Source organism: Mytilus trossulus, chromosome 8, assembly GCF_036588685.1.
Source record: "Mytilus trossulus isolate FHL-02 chromosome 8, PNRI_Mtr1.1.1.hap1, whole genome shotgun sequence".
NCBI classification, from domain to species: Eukaryota; Metazoa; Mollusca; class Bivalvia; order Mytilida; family Mytilidae; genus Mytilus; species Mytilus trossulus.
Genome location: NC_086380.1, coordinates 43,295,988 through 43,317,028, shown reverse-complemented (window position 1 = coordinate 43,317,028; position 21,041 = coordinate 43,295,988). Strand labels below are relative to the sequence as shown.

General features: G+C 32.1%; 1 protein-coding gene across 1 annotated transcript in view; it reads left to right on the top strand.

The window, feature by feature from the left end:
- The window catches only part of LOC134680976 (uncharacterized), a 53,016-nt gene continuing 31,975 nt past the window's right edge, over positions 1–21,041 (top strand). Inside the window, exons 1-9 of the mRNA XM_063540301.1 lie at positions 1–91; positions 923–1,009; positions 1,510–2,058; positions 2,953–3,675; positions 4,837–6,225; positions 6,798–6,956; positions 8,180–8,532; positions 10,286–10,376; positions 10,973–11,055. Coding sequence (XP_063396371.1) covers positions 964–1,009; positions 1,510–2,058; positions 2,953–3,675; positions 4,837–6,225; positions 6,798–6,956; positions 8,180–8,532; positions 10,286–10,376; positions 10,973–11,055 — 3,393 coding nt within the window. The 5' untranslated portion in view covers positions 1–91; positions 923–963. The remainder of the gene's footprint in view (positions 92–922; positions 1,010–1,509; positions 2,059–2,952; positions 3,676–4,836; positions 6,226–6,797; positions 6,957–8,179; positions 8,533–10,285; positions 10,377–10,972; positions 11,056–21,041) is intronic.

Here is a 21,041-nt window from a genome sequence, read left to right as displayed (position 1 = left end):
TGAATATTTACACTAAAATTCTTTTGCAGGATTGTCGGATGGAAAAATCTCCAAAAAACTACAATTCAAATATATGGATTTTCTATTCGTTGTAAGTTATTCATATTTCTTAAAATTATAATCTGTTATAAATTTGGTGTATATGCTAAACTCTTTTATCTTGCTATATGCGTTTTTTTGTTGTAAAATCGTTTGCAATAAGAGTAAAAACATATAGGAAAATGTATTAAATTTTCTTGTGAGCGTAGATTATATAAAAAAATAAATGATAAAAAAAAAGAAATAGTTAATGCACCAGCACTTGTTTAAGATATATGGTATTCGAATCAGTATTTAAACCTTTGATATCCACACGTGTTTCCTGCATATTTTTGTTTTAAAACTTACAAAATATACATTTGAATATAATATAAATAACTTGAACAACAATGACCACATTGTTTATAATATATATATAAATGGATAACGCGAGCTACTGAATAATAACCAAAAAAAAAACGCGTCAAAACATAGACAGACAATTTAAAAACAACTTAGTTACACAGTGCAACTTCGTACACATACGAATTAAGCTTCAAATATAAATATATAAATGTGTTACGATTGCTAATGAGATACATATCCACTAAAGGCGAAAGGACATAAATGCAATCAAGTACATATAATTTATTAACAGAAGCCAGAAAGTAGCAAAAGCTATAAAAAGATCCACGGATAACAAAATCTAAAAATATCATAATGAATAAACTTTACCCCAATAACATCAAAATAAAATACATTTATGAACAGACGACAAACAAGGAGAGATCCTTTACTTTTAGGAACGGCACATTATGAATTACAGAATGGTTTTAACTATGCATGTTCAGTGTAATTTGTTTTTGTTATACCTTAGTTACAAAGTTTTTGCATATTTTGACAGAAATTAGATACATACTTCAGCCAGTGGTTGAACGAGGCAGGATGATTCTTTTTTGCATTTTTAATTTGTTATTCGAAATGTGCTATGGTGAGTAAATGCAAATTTTAAAGTTTGACATTCTAAACATTACTTATAAGGTATACCACCTATTGGATTTTCCATATGCTCGAAAACCTCCAATATTGAATGTAAAATGAAGTTGCTGTAATATTTCTATTATCGAGATATTGTGCATCTCTTAACTTTGCTTTTAAAAACAATTAAAACAATGCACAGAAATTTAGATTCACATTATTCCTCACACATACATTACACAGACAAAAAGTGTGTTGAATAAACTCACTATTTATTTGATTAATGAAAATTTAATGGTATCAATGAATAAGGTTTCAGAAGGGTTTATAGAATTGAAAATAATATAAGGAAAAAGTTAAAATACAATCTTTTTGTCGATAATTTTTCAGATTATAATTTCAGTATATGCAAAATGAACAAAAAAATGAGAGAGAAAAATCCTATTAATACATGCCTCCACACAATAATAAATACGTGTATTTGATCATGTTTGACTTTATTCTTTTTATAAGGCTGTGGTGAACCTTTGGACTTAGTTTTCCTTGTTGATGGATCAAGCCGTGTGTCACCATCAGACTTTATACAAGAGAAAGCATTTTTATCATCACAAACAATGGAATACTACATGTCACAAGACAGAGTACGAATAGGAGTTCTGCTTTTCTCAGATAGTGTATGGGACACAGTAGATTTCAAAGTATCTGTAAATAATGGAGACTATATTCACAAAATATCAGACATGACACAGCCATTTGGTGACCTCCTAATAAACAGTGCTTTAAAATCAGTGAAGGAACTATTCCGAAAAGAGGGCAGACCTGATGCAAAACGTGCAGTTGTACTGATTACATCAGGAAGGTCTAGAATATTGTGGCAATCTTTCCGTGAGGCTCGAGAACTTCGACAGGAACAGATATCACTGTTTGCCATCGGTGTTGGCAGTGGGGTCTCCATGAGTGAATTGATTGGCATCACTAGTGACAGTAACAACATTTTACATGTCGACACATTTAATTCTTTGTTTTCCCTATCAGCTAAATTACACGAGTTAATATGTCCAGGTAAAAGGAAATTAGGTTAATTTAAAACTACTTTTTCTGATGTATGTCATGTATGTACGTCATAATGCAATTTTTATTTAATTTTGACACAGTCACCATTATATGCTAATTATAGGAATGAAGAAGAAATGAATATGCTTATGAGTCAATTCATAGACGTTGTCTTGTCTCAAATCAACAAAAGTGTCTGTAAAATTACCATTGTATTGCATTCCATCAAGACAGAACTAAGAATAATTCAAAATCCAGAAAAATCAAACAAATTACTCATAATTCTTCTATTTTATTCATTTAGGTTCAATAGGTACAATTTGCGTACATTTTTGTAAAATGTTTTTTTTTGTACATAAGTGGCAGAAAAAAACCCGAAGCGCGATGGTTTTGTGTTCCTGCTTGAAATGAGGTATCTATGTATTATAATTCGCCAGGCACAGTGGCTCCTCAGTGGAATTACCTTTTCCCCAATTGTTCCAGTATTCCTCAATCACGGCTTTTAAATCTTTTTGTCCCATCGACACTGATGGATATAAATAAATAGAAGGCCACTTGACGCACCTTTATAAAATGTTTTAAAATATTTTTAGGGTACTTAAATTTCAGAGGTTTAGGATGCAGATCTTCCAGAAGTTTCTATTTGTAACATTATTCTCAAAGCGAAATATTGCCGGAAACGCAGTTTGTGTACATTGTTATATAAATTACATGGATATGTATGTTTACTTTCAATAAGGCAATTCATTAAAAAAAATGCAAACGACAGGAAAACAAGACATAAAAGCAGGACTACATGTATACACTTCAAAAACAACATTTAACTCATTGACATTATTTTATCACAGATTAATTTATTCTCAGTATATGGCACATTTACTAATATATTACCATTCATTTCAGGTTTTCAAGCCGGTACTATCAAACCAACATCATACGAATCCACATTTTTATTTAAACCTCACATTGAATTGTCCATTATTGGTAACAATGGCAATAGAGGGATATCTAATGTGCTACCTCAGAGGTCTGGCCTCATTGACAATCAGTTTTATAAGGAAAACAGTGGTGAACAATCCCAACGTACTTTACTTTACACGGGGAACACAAATAAATCCAAAGTAGGAAATATAAACAGTACAAATTCTAGCCAAAAGGTAAAATCGATTGCAGAGAAGAAAACTCGAATAGGAAGGATTAAATCCGGAACGAAGACAAATACAAAGAAAATTGAACATCCTGTCAAAATAAGGACACAGTCATTTATACATTTACCAGGACTAGTAAATAAGAAAGCCGAGGATGAGAACAGTATTAGAAGAGTATTCAAGAATAATTCAGTAATTAAAAGGGATATTAAAAGCAATAAATCATTTAATAGAATAGAACAGAAAGATTCTAAGCTAAAAAGTTCCAAGAAAACATACTCGAGAGCGAAGTCTGTTAATGACATATTTGCAACAACACGTGACAGTAAAGCGAATACATGGAATAATTTGTTTGATATGAATGGAATTACTCTTCCAAAATCTAAAGACAATACGGATGGACGTGAAAAGACGAAATCCTCAACTTCAGACCATTTAAAAGTTGAATACAAATATGAAACACAAGATATACCGGAAGGTAAGGTACATAAAAGTTGGAATGATTTGTATTTATCAAAGTGTTTAAACGAAAGCAGTCTTAATAAAATTTGGTAAACACAACGTTGGAATGGGATCTTTATTCTAATCAGCTGACCGAACATGATAATGTATAAATTAATCAAACAATTTTTCTCTTGGTCTATATACCACAATATGCTTAAAAATTATTTTATTTGAAAATTAACCTTCTAGATTTATTTTCCTAACATGTAGGTTTAGTTAATTATTAGGCAAATATATCGTTTTCGTAGTTTGAAAGTTGTCATGTGTGTTTTTGTGTGTTTTGTTTTGTTGTTGTACAAAAATGAAATTAAAATCATCTGATTGTTCAATGCCACACTGCAAATGATCATGTACATTAAGGTGACGGTGATCGATGTCAGAATAGAAAGTATATGAGACAAATCAAGATAAAAATTGTAGCTTTTAACACAAATATTTATTTTGTTTTATACTAAACTTTATTCCTTTGTAAATTAAAAAAAACAACCTTTGAAGCACTCCCCTGTAATATTACTCAACTGATAATTTTCCCGTAACCAGATCTTGATATGCTTTCCGAAACAAAAAAATTATGCCAAATGAGATATACAGCTCTATGAGTGAACGATGTATAAAAATATTACATACAGTTGGAATTCTCGCTAGATTGAAGACCCATTGGTTGCCTTCGGCTGTTGTCTGCTCTATGGTCGGGTGGTTGTCGCTTTGACATATTCACCATTTCCTTTCTCAATTTTAATCAACAACGGTTGTAACATTCATTTTGATTGGATAACGTCACTTATTTACTTACATGGCATCAATTTACAATTGATACAATTGGATGTATGCGCAGGCGCAGGCGCAGACGACATATGACATATTTTATAAATACATGTTTCAATGTTGTTTTCTGTCAGTTTTATTAGAATGGAGATAACTGTATTGTGTTTTAAGCTAACGCGTCGCCAGTAAATTTAATTTGCAACCATCAAATCCCCAATTGATTCCGTCCGAGCTTAAGGTGTAATACAGTTATCATCTTAATTGAGTAATACATTTATTGCAAACTGTTGATTTATATCAGATGTTTAAACCATGTGTCTGTATAAAAAAATGTTTTCTGTAATATGTACGTTTTAAAAACCAATTTCAGGCTTACCCAAAAGTTCAGTTTCACTTAACGATGAACCCTTACTTGGTATAAGGAAACAAACAATATGGGATGCTATTGTTGAAAGTGTAGAACCTTTAACAAAACGTCAACATAGTTCGATGAAACAAAACGTTACCATCAGTGAAGTTAAAACCACAAAAGTATTTGGGGATCATAAAAACAAATTTGTCGTTGACAATAAAGAGGCTTCTTCGGTAAAACATTCCAACACACTAGATTTGGACCGAGTCGTGATAGGAAGTTCAGATAATGACAAAGAAATCCAATACATCTTACATATAAGAGAAAATGGAAATATTGAAATGGTTCCGGATTTGAAGTCAAACGTTGAAGACGAAGATATATTCCAGACATTGCCGAATGTACATAATAAAATATCTACTACAGAAGAACAAGGATTTGTGGCAAAAAATAAAACGTTTTCGTCAGAAAAAAATGAAAATGTATTAAAAGTGACCGAAAAGGATACATCTAAAAGTAAAACTGAAAAAGTGATGCCCGTTAAAAGCAAAACTATTGAACAAACGGAAAGAGAAATTCAAAGAGAAGCAAAGAGAATAATGTATAAGAGTCGCACAGGTAAAGTTAATAAGAAAAAGTCAACATTTACAAGATTGAATCCAAAAATACCCAATCAGAAAACCGGAAAGTCAAATATTCCCCAAACTCCGAAATTGAAAAAGAAAATCTCCAACAAGGCACAATCGTTTCCCAAAGAGGTTGATTTCACGAAAAATGTAAAAGGTTATACAATTATTGAGTCCACAACAAAGATATCCTCAAAATTGGCACCAAATTCTAATACTTATAATCCAAGATCAATGGCAAATGCAGCTCCGATAGTAATTTCAACAACTGTCAGTCCAACAACTGTTATGCGGGATATAACAAGAGCACTAAGCCAACCGAAGAAAATGAAAAAATCTGTCATATCACCAAAAGGACGACCAATTGAGATGAACCATAATTCAAACTCACCTTTGAGTAATCCTGAATTCTTTGATTTTTCTAAGGATTTAAGGCAACAGGTTGCCTCGCTGTTAGACATAGTTATGTTAGAACATGATCGAATGGAAGAAAGAAAGAAAAAGAAGAAGAAACATAGAAAAAAGACACAGAAAAATCATGATCGCATCGTCCCAACTCCATCAGTAGAATGGCGAAATATCAAGAAACTAATGCAATCAATAAATAAGGAATCAAAGATAATTGATGAAATCAATGACCGGGAATCAATAAAAAATAATGATGCTCCTGAGAGTTGGAATTATAGGCGTCACACTAAGTTTCGCCCTGGCAATGAAGTACGACGAAAATTTCTCACAGAGCCAATCACCGTCAATAACACGGACACCACAGTGGTATCAGGTATATACTAATAACCAGTCTCTTAAAATTTGGTTTTGATGATTATGTTTATTAATGGATTATGTTGCATCATGTACACACAAAATATAATTAGTGCAAACATTTAACACTTCTGATACCGTACACCTGTCGTTCAGGTCCTATTTTTTATATATATTTTTCAAAATACATAATTATATTAAAATACATAATTATATTATAATTATAAACTATAATTTCTTTACTGACATTAACACATTTTTTGCATGCTTTCAATCATAGCCAATTTGTTTTAAATAAGATTTCTTCTAAAGCGTGTATTTATACTGTATGCATAGGTCTATTTGTGTAATCTATATGTCAAAATAGTTAAGACGAGACAATAAATTTTGTAAACAATATTGAAATCATCAATTCAGTGAAAAAAGAGGTCATTTTTGGAAGGAAAATATAGGTGTAGACATTCTGAGCATCGTTTTCTTCCATATAAGTTTACTTCATCTCTTATGTTTTTTTATTTGTATATACTGCAACACTCTATATTGTTTTATAAAAACAAAAATATTTCTGTAATACACAACCTCTAATTCTAGAAAATGAGCACTGTAAGCTGCTTCCTTATAGAAAAGACTCCAGCTTTTACATAGATACAACAGAAAATAGAACGGTAGTGAGACCTTGTCCTACAGGAACTGCTTTCGATATCCGTTCATGCGCATGTACAACAATGACAACTGTGCGAGGACATAGTGGTAAATTACATTAACATAATAATGTACTTTATTAATTAGGCTTTTCAGTCTTTACTCTGTCTGTTTCATTCTGCTCAGAACATCATCAGATCATATAAATCATGTACTGCAAAACAACAATCACCAAATTTCAGTCATAAAGAAATTACACCAACCAAAACGCAGGGAAGAAAATTGAAACAAGAACTAAATTATTTTAATTTACGGAATGCTTATTTAGAATCTGCATGGGCTGAATGATGTTGAACAAACTCGTTTTTGAAATTGTTTGAAACTAGGTGCTCTTGAAGGGTATGGTGTTATTGTTCCATTAGAGAGCCCAGTCATTTATAAAATTTTCATTTATAAATTTCAAGGGAACTGAGGTCTCAACTCATCAGGCAAAGTGAACTTGGCTATTTTTTGGTACTATTGGTCATATAGCTGTTCGTTTGTTTCAGCTCCTATACCTCCTCGTCTTTCAAATATTCGGCTTTGAATGTAACTGATGAAGGTAAATTCAGAAAAGACGCATTAAATCATAACGTGTTGTTTACATTTTTCACAGCAATGGCTCGATACTTGCTGGTGGACTATTAGTTTCCAAGGGAACTTCATCTCAGTAGTCAGTACTGTCATGATTTATAACAAACTTGTGTTTATTATTTTTCTCTAGTAACCATCATTGTGTATTGTTTCCTTCGTAATTTTATAATTTGTCGCTCATTCCCTTTGAACTGAAAGTTATATGTCATGATTATTGTAGACGTTCGGATATTCTTTAAAGCTGTCAAAATATATATATTTTCCTTACAAAACATATCTATATTCTTTTGAGTAACTATCATTGATGTCCCTTTAGATAAGGGTTTGTATTGTTTTTGTAATGTATTTTTTTTATGTATTATTCATGAAGTTTTGTAGTCAATCAAGCCTTAGCAAAGATTTGCATCATTTTTGACGAGCATCCAAAAATATCTTGACTTAATAAAACCATTATTATATTTTATATCAATATCATATCATTTGAGCTCATTTCCTTTTAGGGATACTCTTTAAATGTATGTAGTAGATTAAAAGTCAATGAAGAGTTCTATCTTTTTTTACACTTGTCTTTTGGCATTAATGTTTCTAAGATCGTGCCAACAAATTTGTTGTTGTAAAAGTGAAACAGTTCATACAACTACGCAATATAACAAATTGAATATCCAAAAACATTAATGTTATAATTTAAATTTCAACAGATTGTCAGCCAGAATTGTTGATGGATTTCAACACAGACCTAAAGGACAAATCTGGAAAAAATATACATGTTGGTTCTCATCATGTGGCCCTGAACAATGGTTCGGGGGATTTCAATGGCAACAGTGATTTAACAATATGGCGGTTTACTGGTTCCCATATCGGACAACACCTTATGATCAAAGCTCGCTTCAAGGCTAGGAAACATCCAGAAGTCAGACAGCATGTTGTTAGTAACTGTCTAGAAGGCACTGTAATTTCGTATGGTATCGAAATAGATAGATTTGAAGAGGTTGTTATATTTGTACTGGATACAGAGCCACGTGACCGAAAAGAAATCAAGATACCTTTCAAGGTAAGATGGGTAAAAAGTATCTTGTCTTTATTATATTTTCAAAGTTTTCTCGATGCTTTGTGCAGTTTCTAATAACTATCATAAAAAGATATGTCATAATCTTTCCAAAGAATACTTGCCATTTCACAGATGATGTATCAAATGTCCTAGACTTTTATTTATCAAACTTACTAGGTAATTGAAGAATTGTTTATTATATGAAAAACAAGAGAATCAAACAGACGTTTAACGCTTTTCTAGTAATATAGGAATGCATAATACATTTTGAAATAATAAAATATCAATACTCAAACATCATAATCCGATTAGGAAGATGCAATTAATCAAAAAACAAAAAGGAGCGAGACTTGGTGGGTCTACTTGACAAGCTTCTCATACTATATAGATATAGGAAGATGTGGTGTGAGTGCCAATGAGACAACTCTCCATCCAAATAACAATTTAAAAATTAAACCATTATAGGTTAAAGTACGGCCTTCAACACGGAGCCTTGGCTCACACCGAACAACAAGCTATAAAGGGCCCCAAAATTACTAGTGTAAAACCATTCAAACGGGAAAACCAACGGTCTAATCTATATAAACAAAACGAGAAACGAGAAACACGTATATATTACATAAACAAACGACAACTACTGTACATCAGATTCCTGCCTTAGGACAGGTGCAAACATTTGCAGCGGGATTAAACGTTTTAATGGGCCCAAACCTTCTCCCTTTTTCTGAAACAATAGCATAACATATGCATGCATTAATCGCCATGTAAATTCACGTTCAGTAAAAATGTCATACAAAGCAATCGGGATTATAATTAATCGGTAAAATTACAAACAGAAAAACAGACAAGAAACATTATACAAAACACAACACAACCGAAGATTGAGCAACAATGCGTAGGGATAACCGAACAACTTTTGTAGTGTTATCATTTGTTCTTCCGCATATCTTTTTTTTATCTTTTGCATAATGAGTACACCCTTGTTAAAATATTGTAAACATGCACAAACGTACCGTAGGGTTTCTTTACACATGTAGTCGTCATACAATTAGTTAGAGGGTATATTTCTGCGAAGAAAAAAAACTATCAATGATTTTGTTTGTGGAAATAGAGAAGGAAAAGATCATGCTATATCAAAACTATCAATCTAAACTGAAAAGTCTTAATAAATGCAGCACACAGTCTCCTATATAGACACGACTGTATACCATAAGTAATATTCAAATCACACCGATTCTTGCCAATTGGAAAGTGTTGAAGCAGTATACCAACTACAAGACTCATCAACATTAGCTTCTGACTTCTTGCAAATCATGCAATGTTTTTTTTGTCATACAAAATTTAAAAAAAACAAATAAAAGTATGTCTTTAGATAACCAAAAAAATTAATATATCAACATGTAGATCCAATTTCGTCTTCGTACTTTATTTGGCATTTAAAGCGTTTTGATTCTTGCTTCACAGATGAGTCTTTTGTTGAAGAAATGCTCATCTGGCTTATACAATTTTAATCCTAGTATATATGATGAGTTTAAATATTGAAAGCAAGCGAGAGCTTGTTTCAAAAACAGAATAATATAGCAATAGAAAAAAACAATAAAAAAAAATCAAAATACCACCAACCGATGTTTTGTGTGTAACACTTGTATTTAAAAATATAAGAAATAGTAAAGAAAAAAAAAATAGATTTATATGAAATTTACAGCATTTGATTGTGAATATTCATACAGTAATATATTTTTTTTTATAATGAAAGCTTGACCAATGGACAGATGCCAGTTTGATCTATGACGGACTACAATTTACTGGTGTTGTAAATAGCCGAAGAAAGTCGACACCCTCAGCAGGTAAGTCATGTTTTCTTACAAAAGAGTCTTTTAACTTCAAGGCGAACAAGCGTATAAAACTCACTTATCCAGTATAAACTGTACTATTACGAAAGGTATTACGATTTTGAATTCTTACTGTCCTCTGACAAGAACTGTCAATTTAAATTTCAATTTATGCTAAAACATGTACGTAATATTGTTTCTGATTGAATCTTTTATCGACGGTTTTCAACCAACAACTGTAGCACTCTATAATCTATATAGTCAAATGAGGAGGTTAGTGCGCATGTAAAACTGGTTCATACAATCAAATTTTGTAAAATGTTTTGGTCATGCTACTTATACCATGCGCTGTATGTTGTTGTTTTGCTTCAATTTGTATGTATGGGCGAATCATTTTAATCAGTAGATAGTCAACTGACAGCATTTTGGAAAGTTTTGCTTTAAGCGGAATGAGAAGATTTCTTTCTTTCAATGTTCATCACACGCTGTTTCCGATAAAAGAAGTAAGATTATTATCCTGTACCAACCACATAATGATATAAGAATTAAAATATCTTTGAATTATAATTTAGATTTTAAAATTGCAGAATCCATTGTTTATTACTTTTCAGGTAATGTGGAAACAAGATCGAGTCCTCTGAGAGTTGGTGGGTGCGGTGGAAAGAAACATGGATTTTCAGGTTTAATCGATGAGGTTATTTACTTATATATATATACAAACTACTAGATATAAGACAAAAAGAAAAAAAATGAGTATGACTGAGTAAATTTTCGAGGTAAAATGACAACATAGTTGAGGCAATTGTATTTGTATACAAGCCCCTAAATAAAACATAGATGTAATTGAGGCAGTTTTATTTGTATACCAGCCTCTAAATTAAACATAGATATAATTAAGGTAGTTTTATTTGTATTGAAGCCCCTAGATGATACATAGATATATGTATGGGCATCCGATACAGTTTCAAGGGAGTTAACTCTTTGCGCGACGTTAAGCGTTTGAATTCCCGAAAAACGTCACTTTTTGTGGGACGTAATGCGTGTAATGTTCCGTAATAAAGACGTAATGCGGAATTTTGATGCTCTCATTTCTGTTTCTCCCGCATGCTAACTTCTACGCCATTAATATTAGTGCATTCGATTCTAACAGGATAAAAGTCTAATACCATTATAACATGTATAAGAAATAAAACAAATTACTGTTTCTTTGAGATCTTCAACAAAATATCGTATAGTGAGCAATCTCAAGACGACTGACCCTTTTGTTGCATGTCAATTATCATTTTTATCATCCTTCATAATCCGTGATTGACATTTTATTACATCACAAGAAACCAATGATATTTTAAATCTAATACGGAAAATGTAGGTAAACGCCGCTAATATAACAATGACACAACTTTTATTAAAGATCAAAGTTCTTATTTCTTCCGCGTTGCACGTATGTCATCTAACAAAAGGCAATAGCCAACAATATGATTTTACATCCGTAAAAATGTTGACGGGACATACATTGTATTATGGTATACAAATGCCCGCATCCGTCTGTCCGTCGTAAACATGATACAGCATATTATCCAAAATCATAAGACGACGGGCGTATCATGCGCTCGTAGCGCAACTGTTTATTTTGATTTTTGTAAATATTTTTATAAATATATTAGAGAAATAACGGAATGACAGCAAGTACAATGCAATTTCCAATATAATCAATATTTTCGAATGGCATAACTCTTTTAAAGAATAATTGATATGCACTGATTTTCGAGCGTCTCCATACGATATCAGTTTTATAGAAAGGTAACAAGAATTGTACACTTGAAAAAATTAATTAACCAGAAGGACCGGAAGGACAGACAGAGAAATGTACGTGCGATATTTTATGTACGCGCTATATGGTGAAAAAGAGATATAAGAGAAGATTTTAATCGCAACTAATCCAATCGTATTTGCCAAATAAAAAAAAATCAAAGTTTTAGTTTCATTGTTTGGACAAAAGCATTCTCTAGCAAATTGAAGACTTCTCCTTTATAAGATTTTGCTTTTGTTTTCTGACCACATAAAACAGAAGATGTGGTATAATTGCCAATGAGACAACTCTCAACAAGAGACAAACATGACACAGAAATTAATAGTTATAGGTCACCGTTCGGTCTTCAACAACGAGCAAATTCCATATCGCATAGTCAGCTATAAAATATCACGAAATGACAATGTAAAACAATTCAAACGAGAAAAGTAACGGCCTAATTTATGTGCTACAATTTATGTACAAAAAAAGAAGTTCCGTTTGCAGGATAATGCTGAGTCCACACGTAATTCGAGTTCGATCGATTCGCATTAACTAATTCGAATTAGTTTAATTCGCATTCAAAATGTATGGTGTACCATTTGGTTCAAAAGGTATTTTTATCGATTAACCGCTATTTATATACCGGTTAACCGCTATTTTTATCGGTTAATCGCTATTTTTATCGATTAACCGCTATTTTATATATTGGTTAAACTGCTATTTTTATCGGTTCATCGCTATTTTTATCGATTAACCGCTACTTATATGTCGGTTAACCGCTAATTTTATCGGTTAACCGCTATTTATACCGATTAATCGCTATTAATATGTCGGTTAACCGCTATTTTTATAACATAATCAATTCTAATTTATAGTGTATACACATAATAACTTATTATTTCAAACGAGTAAGTGATTGATGGACAAATTGTGTCGCTCAACCTGTTAAAACAGTACTAAACAGTAGTGAGGATTGTTTACACCTCCCATATATCTATTTTTGACCAATCACTCCTACCCAAGTTATAGAATTGTTAATCGGCAAACGAACACACAAAATTTTAGTGTTGAACACGTGGCAATTCTATGTAGCACATTACACTTTATTGTATGCAACAATTTTTGTTTTATTTATTTTATTTTACACTTTTAATACAACTAAATGTATTGGATGTCATGGACCAGTATTGAATAATTATGTCATGACGATGTTTTAAATTTAAATAGAGGTACTTGTATATACTCCACTCCTACAATATAAAGGTACAAATCTGTATAAATGATAATTCGATTGATGATACCATGTGTAATAAAGACGAGTAACGTACGAGAAACGTAATCTTCTAACATGCACATATTAATTTTGTCTTATTTAAAAAAAAGAAAAGGAAAAAGTGTTATCTACCATATTTCGCCCACAGACATGAAACAGTATCTATCATACGTGTTCTATATTATTGAATTACGTTGTTGATGATATTCAAAAACTCTACCAATGCTTTAATTTAATAGTTTTTTTAATAAATCACTTGAAGAATGTATCTTTCTCTATAATTGTTTTATTGCAATTGTTATTGAAATCTTTTTTTTTAAAAGGTGGATATAGCATCCACGTTCCGATTTATATCCGATATATGTAACAATACGTGATGGTATAGAGCAATGGAGACTCAGAGAGTGTTTTGATGAGAAAGTTTAACTGTATTTAATAACGAGAAACAAGCGTGTTATGAATATTGTCAAAATTCCGCCTAAAATGGCAAACTGTTCATCAACTCATAGAAATGTATATACCTGTTGTTTTTTAAGCAGTTTAATCATAATCACTCAATCTAAAAAAAAAATAGCTACTTCTATTTTTTGTTTTTTGGCAGACTTTTCTAAGTTATTTGATAACGTTGGATAATAAACCATCTGTATTTGGTCATTTTCCCGCTGAAGTCCTTCAGGAATCAGTAAAAACTCAGACTTGAATATTTCATTTAAGACTATTAATTAACATGATATATTTGATTAACTCGTTGTATTAGTAGATATTTTTTTCTGATGATGTTTGGACCAGCATCTCGGTCTTAATACACTGCCAATCGAACCAGGTATTGACCACGAAATAATAAGCTGGGCGAATGGTTAAGGAAATGGCAATTTATTTTACAATTTAGATAAGACGGATAACAAAGTATAGTTACTAATTTTACTTTCGAGATCTAAACTTTATTTTATAAAGCCAGGACATTTCAATTGCTAAGTCATATAAACATTCGGTTGTAACATTTGACACTGAAATTGGACACTCGTATATATTGAATTCTTAATTGACCCAACATCTTCTTTCTCTTCCCCTCTTCACCAAACCCTCATCCGTACTATTATATATATATATTATATGTACTGCAAATATTCCTGGTTATATTTTTATTTTTTAAGGATATACTGCATTATGCTTCAAAATTTGGGAGCATCAGTACTTATAACCGGGGAAATCAGTAATGGAAATAGGATGCTCGGGGACTATTTGTTCATTAAGGATTAAGTTAAATTGCAAGATATTTTTATAATTTATAATTTTATTTTGTGCAATGTCTACATAAATTTGTCAGTTTTTATATTCGAAAAAAAATCATGAAATCTAATATACTCAGAGTTTTCTTATTGAAACCGAAAACTTTGGACTTAAATCATTTGCATTAGAATCAAAATACAGAAAGGGAAGGTCATTGTGTAACTTCAAGGCAATCCTATCTTGAAATATTACTTACTAATGACAAAATCAATTATCTTTGTCAAATTGATCATTTCCAGCTATTTAAATAAAGGTAGAGTTTATATTCCTCCAAAAAGCGCCCGCCTCGAAACGCAGAAGTTAAAACAAATACAACAGTGACCACAGACTGGATCAAATGAACTTGAATGTTATTTCACCTGGTAGACCAATCATATGACAGTGTGGTTCGGTAATTAATCGGTCATGTAATAATGTTTTATGTTATGTTATGTTAGATTCACGATTGCAGATTTATTTTTCTGTAACTCATACAAAAGCCTTTTTCTGAAACTGTGATAAGAATGTTAATTGCCAATCTCAGAAAAAATCCGTTTGGAGTAAATTTAATTGATAAATTTAAAAAACACTTACCGTTATCTTGATGATATTTTTGCTTTACTTGACTAATAAAAAAATCACATTTTCTGCGGAAATCTACGCATAGGAACTTGCTGAAAAAAAACCTTTAATATACAGAAATGATTATATTTTGCTAGATTTGAATTATTATATTTGAGTTTTACACGAGAAACTCTTACTATACAAAAAAGAGACGATTTTTTGTTCTTTGATGTTAATTGTCCTTTTTTTTTTTAAAGCAATGTTGATTTGGACCCAGATTATTGTGTGTATTTTCTCTCTATATGCCGGTGTTATATAGCCTTTCTTCACCCATGCCAGTTTTTTCCCCGGGGTCTGCAATAGGATATTCGATTTCAAGTAACGTAATTTATGCATAATTGATAAAAAAAAAAACCTGGAAAAAAAAAAATGGATTCAAATCAGTTCCATTGCAATCTAAACAAAGAAACACTAGACGTTTTCAATATTGCTCTCGAAAAATTACGTATGTAATGTTAAATGCTGAATTTGAAGTAAAATAGTACTCAAAATAAGGGTCGTCAAGTTGGTTACTATTCATTATTCCTTATTCGTAACTTATTCTTTATTCGATACCTATTCGTCACTTATTCTTTATTCCTATTTGTTACCTATTCGTTACCTATTCCTTATTCGTTACCTATTCATTATTCCTTATATTATTTGTTACTCCTTATATGTCTACAAATAAAATAACGTGCTTTACTTTCTTAATATCACTGGTAAAATTTCTTGGTTTGTATACAGTCAGGATCCTACTTCGTCAAAATTATCTCCCCATTACGCCAGTTCATTTTCACAATCGTAGAAATGGAAGCCATTGTAGCGATGACGCGCTACCAATTTTGCTCTTGGAAACCGATAAATTTATACACATTGCACCAATACGATCCTTATATGTCAGTTATATTTTAAAAGACAAATGTATCAACTACCTAATGAGCATCAGTTAATGATCTTGTCTGCATTGATTCAACTTAAAACTATTGTCTGATCGGTTGTCAGGTGGAATTTTCAAAAAAACATAAACATTAAAAAAAAAAATCTAATTAAATATTTCGTGGAAGGGCAGACTAGATTTTTTAGTGGTTGAAGACTATAAACCCTAGTTATCACACACACAAAAAATAAGATTTTTTCGAAGATATGCATTTTCATCATCCAACTTGTACGACTGTCGTCAAGTACTTTCAGTAAAAAAATAGCTATTCGAACACACCTTCCCTGTTTTTGTGACTCATTAGATAGGTATTTCACTTGACCCATAAATTTCATCTTTTAGTACTGTTATTTTTTTGTGTTATAAAGTCAATCTGTAGCTTTAATATATAAAAATGATAGAATCTGAAGCGAGACGATGTATGAAATATTCTTACTTTGAACGATATCAAGACAAAATACTCAACTCAAACACGCCCTAACATAAAAAGGTGCACTCGATTTCTCTTTTCGATACAATTGTTACCTATTTTTGGATTTTTTTCTTCAGTCACATAATGGAAGGGCAGACACGAAAATTACTGAACTAATAGATTGATATGATTTCCGTCCGTGGTAATTTTTTAAAAAAAATCGGAGGTTATGCATTTTAGTCATCCAACTTGAAAGATACCCATGTCGTCGACTTGATATCTAATTGTTCTGCTTAACTATGTACTAGATAAATTGAAAACTTATGCAAATTGTGTTTTTGAAATAAAACACCTCGTAATTGAGAAGAAAATTGCAGTTTTGTTTGTTTCTATTAACTTTTAAAAAATTTGTTACTATAGTAAACAATACAGTTAACATTTATCGCCTTCTCTAATAGAGAGCTTCGATTCTTTTGTTCTATTTCAACCTGGTTTCCGACTGTATATAATAGGTGAAATTACTTTAAGCGCGAAGGTACCCATTTCAGCGCTTGACTGATTTCCCTGTTACTTATTCGATTGTAACATGTGTTAAACGTTCCACCTTTTAAAAACGATTACTTTTTTTCTTGTCTCTTGTGTTACATGTAGAAATAGGTTCATGGAGGTGAAATAATCCTATTAGCGCATATGTATAAAAAAAATAAGATGTGGTATAATTGCCAATGAGACAACTCTCCACAGGAGCCCAAATGACACACAGAGAAATCAATAACTATAGGTCACTGTACGGTCTTGAACAATGAGCAAAGCCATACCGCATAGTCAGCTATAAAAGCCCCCGAAATGACATGTAAAAAAAATTAAACGAGAAAAACTAACTGCCTAATTTATGTACAAAAATGAAAGAAAAAGAAACAGGTTACACATCAAAAAACGGCAACTACTGAATTACAGGCTCCTGGCTTGGGACAGGCACATACATACAGAATGTGGCGGGGTTGAACATGTAAGCGGGATCCCGTAATCGTTTCAGCACTCGACTGATACCCTGTTACTTATTATTTCCTTTTTTGCTTAAAATACGTGTGTTATACGTTGCAACTTTAAAAAGAATCATTCTGATGTTCTGGTCTCTGGTGCTAGCTATATGGGTTCTTATAGGTGAAATAACCCTATAAGCGTGTATGTACCCGCTTCAGCGCTCGACTATACCCTGTTTCTTATTCATTCCTTATTCGCTTGTTATACGCTGCACCTTTTAAATAAAGTATTGGTTTGACAACTCCGTATTTTGCGCCTGTCTCAAGTCATGAGCTTGCTTTTGTCAGTCTGTGTATTTTAAGCTCACCGGGTCCCGAAGGGTCCCATCTAAGATTATGCCTTTACTTTGCGTCCGTCGTCGTCCGTCGTCTGTCGTGTTTATCTATTAAAAGAATTCTTCTCCTCTGAAACTAAAGGGCTAAATACCTTCAAACTTTAACTAAATGGTCCTTAGAGTATCTTATTTTATTTTAGTACTTGTATATGTTCACTTTTAGAGTTAAGTCTGACCCATAGCGTCCATTTTCACTGAACTAATATACAATTTTATTTAGGGGCCAGCTGATGACCACCTCCGGTTGCGGGATTTTCTCGCTGCGTTGAAAACTCATTGGTGGCCTTCGGATTTTATCTGCCCTTTGGTCGGGTTGTTATCTTTTTGCCTGACATATTCCCCGTTCCCATGCATTCTCAATTTTATCTTTTCATTTTCGTTTTCTTGTCTCTGGTGTTACATGTAGCTATGAGTTCTTAAGGGTGAAATCACCCCATTAAGTCTTATGAACCAATTTCAGCGCTCGACTGATACTCAGTTCCTTATTCGTTCCTTATTCGTTTGTAATACGTTTGTTTTACGTTCCATTTAATTCCGATTTTATTCTTGTCTCTGGTGTTAGCTATGGGTTCATTTATGTGATTAACCCTGTTAGTGTGTACACACTGGTTTCGGCGCTCGACTGATACACTGTTACCTTTCATTCCTTATTCGCTTGTAATGAGTATGTTATACTCTGTCTCTGGCCTTGAAGTCATAAAACTTTCGAATCAATTTTTTGTACTCATATTCCAAAATCAACCAATCAAAATGCTGTATTTTATGTTTCGAGCATAATGTGTGTGCTCCGAGCACTGAGCGAAGTTTTATGACTTCAACCCCAGGTGTTAGCTATGGATTCTTAGAGGTGAAGTTACTATATAAGTGCGTAATGTAACGAATAAGGAATGAGGATTACTAGTAAGTAACCAACTTGAAAATGGGTGGTGTTTTTTTTAAAAAGAAAACAAGGAATATGGGACGGAAAGGACAAGGTATGATAAGAGGCGTTTTTGGCCCCCTTCCCAAATAAGTTTATATATATATCATTGATAGTCTTAGGATAAAAACTCTTAAAAACTGTGTTTTTTTTTATGTTCCGGTGAAAGAAAGGTTGCCTAGCAACAGTTTTAATAAATAGCCAAATTATCACATATGCATTGCTTTCTTATTACAAATAAGCAAAATCAAAATAATATTGTTTGTTTAACAATAACTTGAGTTTGCAAAGGAAAAATCACTTCAATTTCAGTTTAAAAAAATGCTTAGCAACAACCTAGCAACAAAAATTTTGCCTAGCAACGGTTCAAAAATTTGTAATTTTGGCCATATGAGGTATAGATATAGCAATATTTAAAGATTTAGCTACCGTAAATGATTTTTCTTTCGTATATATGATGTCTTGGTCATCTTTTTTTTCTCAAGAAAATGAAATTGACCATAGCAACCTAAAAGTTGCTTAGTAACAGTCGAAAAAGATAGAAATCAAATTGAACTACAGAAAAACAGTTTTGATTTTTAATTGTACAAATTAGAATACAACCAGGTTTATAGAAATGTTAAACATGCAAGAATAACTAGAAGTAAGAAATGAAAGTAAGTCAATTGTATAGCATGCTGATAAAAAGATTAGCAACCAAAACAATGCTTAGCAACGATTAAATAATGGTGTAATTTTTTTTTGTATACCGAAGTAGGTTTTTTGGTATCATATTTATATCTTGATGAAGTAAATATTAAATCATATTCTGTTACAAAAAACAGGGTTGAGATCTCAAAAAATATTGTTTAATCCCGCAGCATTTAAGTCAGGAGCCTCTGACCTTTGTTAGTGTTTTACGATTTTTCATTTTAGTTTCTTGTGTATAAATCGGAGTTTAGTATGACGCCAAATATTACTGAACTAGCATACATATTTGATTAGGGACCAGCTGAAAGATGCTTCAGGGTGTTGAAGTTTCTCGCGGCATTGAAGACCCATTGGTGGCCTTCAGTTGTTGTTTGCTCTTTGGTCGGGTTGTTGTCTCTTTCCCCATTTTATTCTCAATTTTAGTATTAGATAAAAGATAGCTAACAAGGAATTGGTCTGTTTAATAAAAAAAAAAGCATAAATAGAAATTATATAAGAATGTGTCCCCAGTATAGTATACCATGAAAATGGGGCAGCATCTCTAATTTGGCATTAAAATTAGAAATATCATATCACACGGAACATGTGAAGTAAATTTCAAGTTGATTGGACTTCAACTTCATCAAAAAATTACCTCGACCAAAAACTTTAACATGAAGCGCGACAGATGGACGAACGGACGAACGAACATACGGACGCATAGACCGGAAAACATAATGTCTATAAATGGGCCATAAAAACTTCAAGTTATACAAGAAGTGACAATTATTATTCATAAATAATTGTGAAAGTTATGAATATAGCATTTCACATTTACATGATGATTACCGGTACATTGAAAAACTGGATTACTATTGAAGATTCAGTATCAGATTTATACAGTATGTAGAGCAAATATGCATAGCCTATACAATGCCATTGTTTGTCACTTCAATAATCGTACACTGTGAACTTTTTAACACTTAACACAATATTTTAAAGAAGGAAATGCTTAAAAAACAAAGTTCAAAATGTTCGATGAGGTCAGGCTTCAAGACGATAAAAACTCATGAAGATATGTAGACGAAAGAGGCATGAACATCTTCAAGCTTCTCTACAAATGTATTATTTCTACGATATATATCCTGAAATAAGCACATGGATCGCCAGTGTAAAGAATCATGTGCAATCATACCACATCTCCTTATCTTATCCAAAATGTTTTGGTTTTTTTTAATGAAACAGTTATTGGTAAGTAGTATTTTATACCTAAAAACATTTGAATTTGATAAGAAACGTAGACACACTTCATTAAAGACCATTAAAGGGTCTTGGTGGCCGAGTGGTCTAAGAAGTTACTTCTGTAATCCCTAGCTAGTCAACACTGAAGTTGTGAGCTCGACCCCCGATGGTGCGGGTGCACTC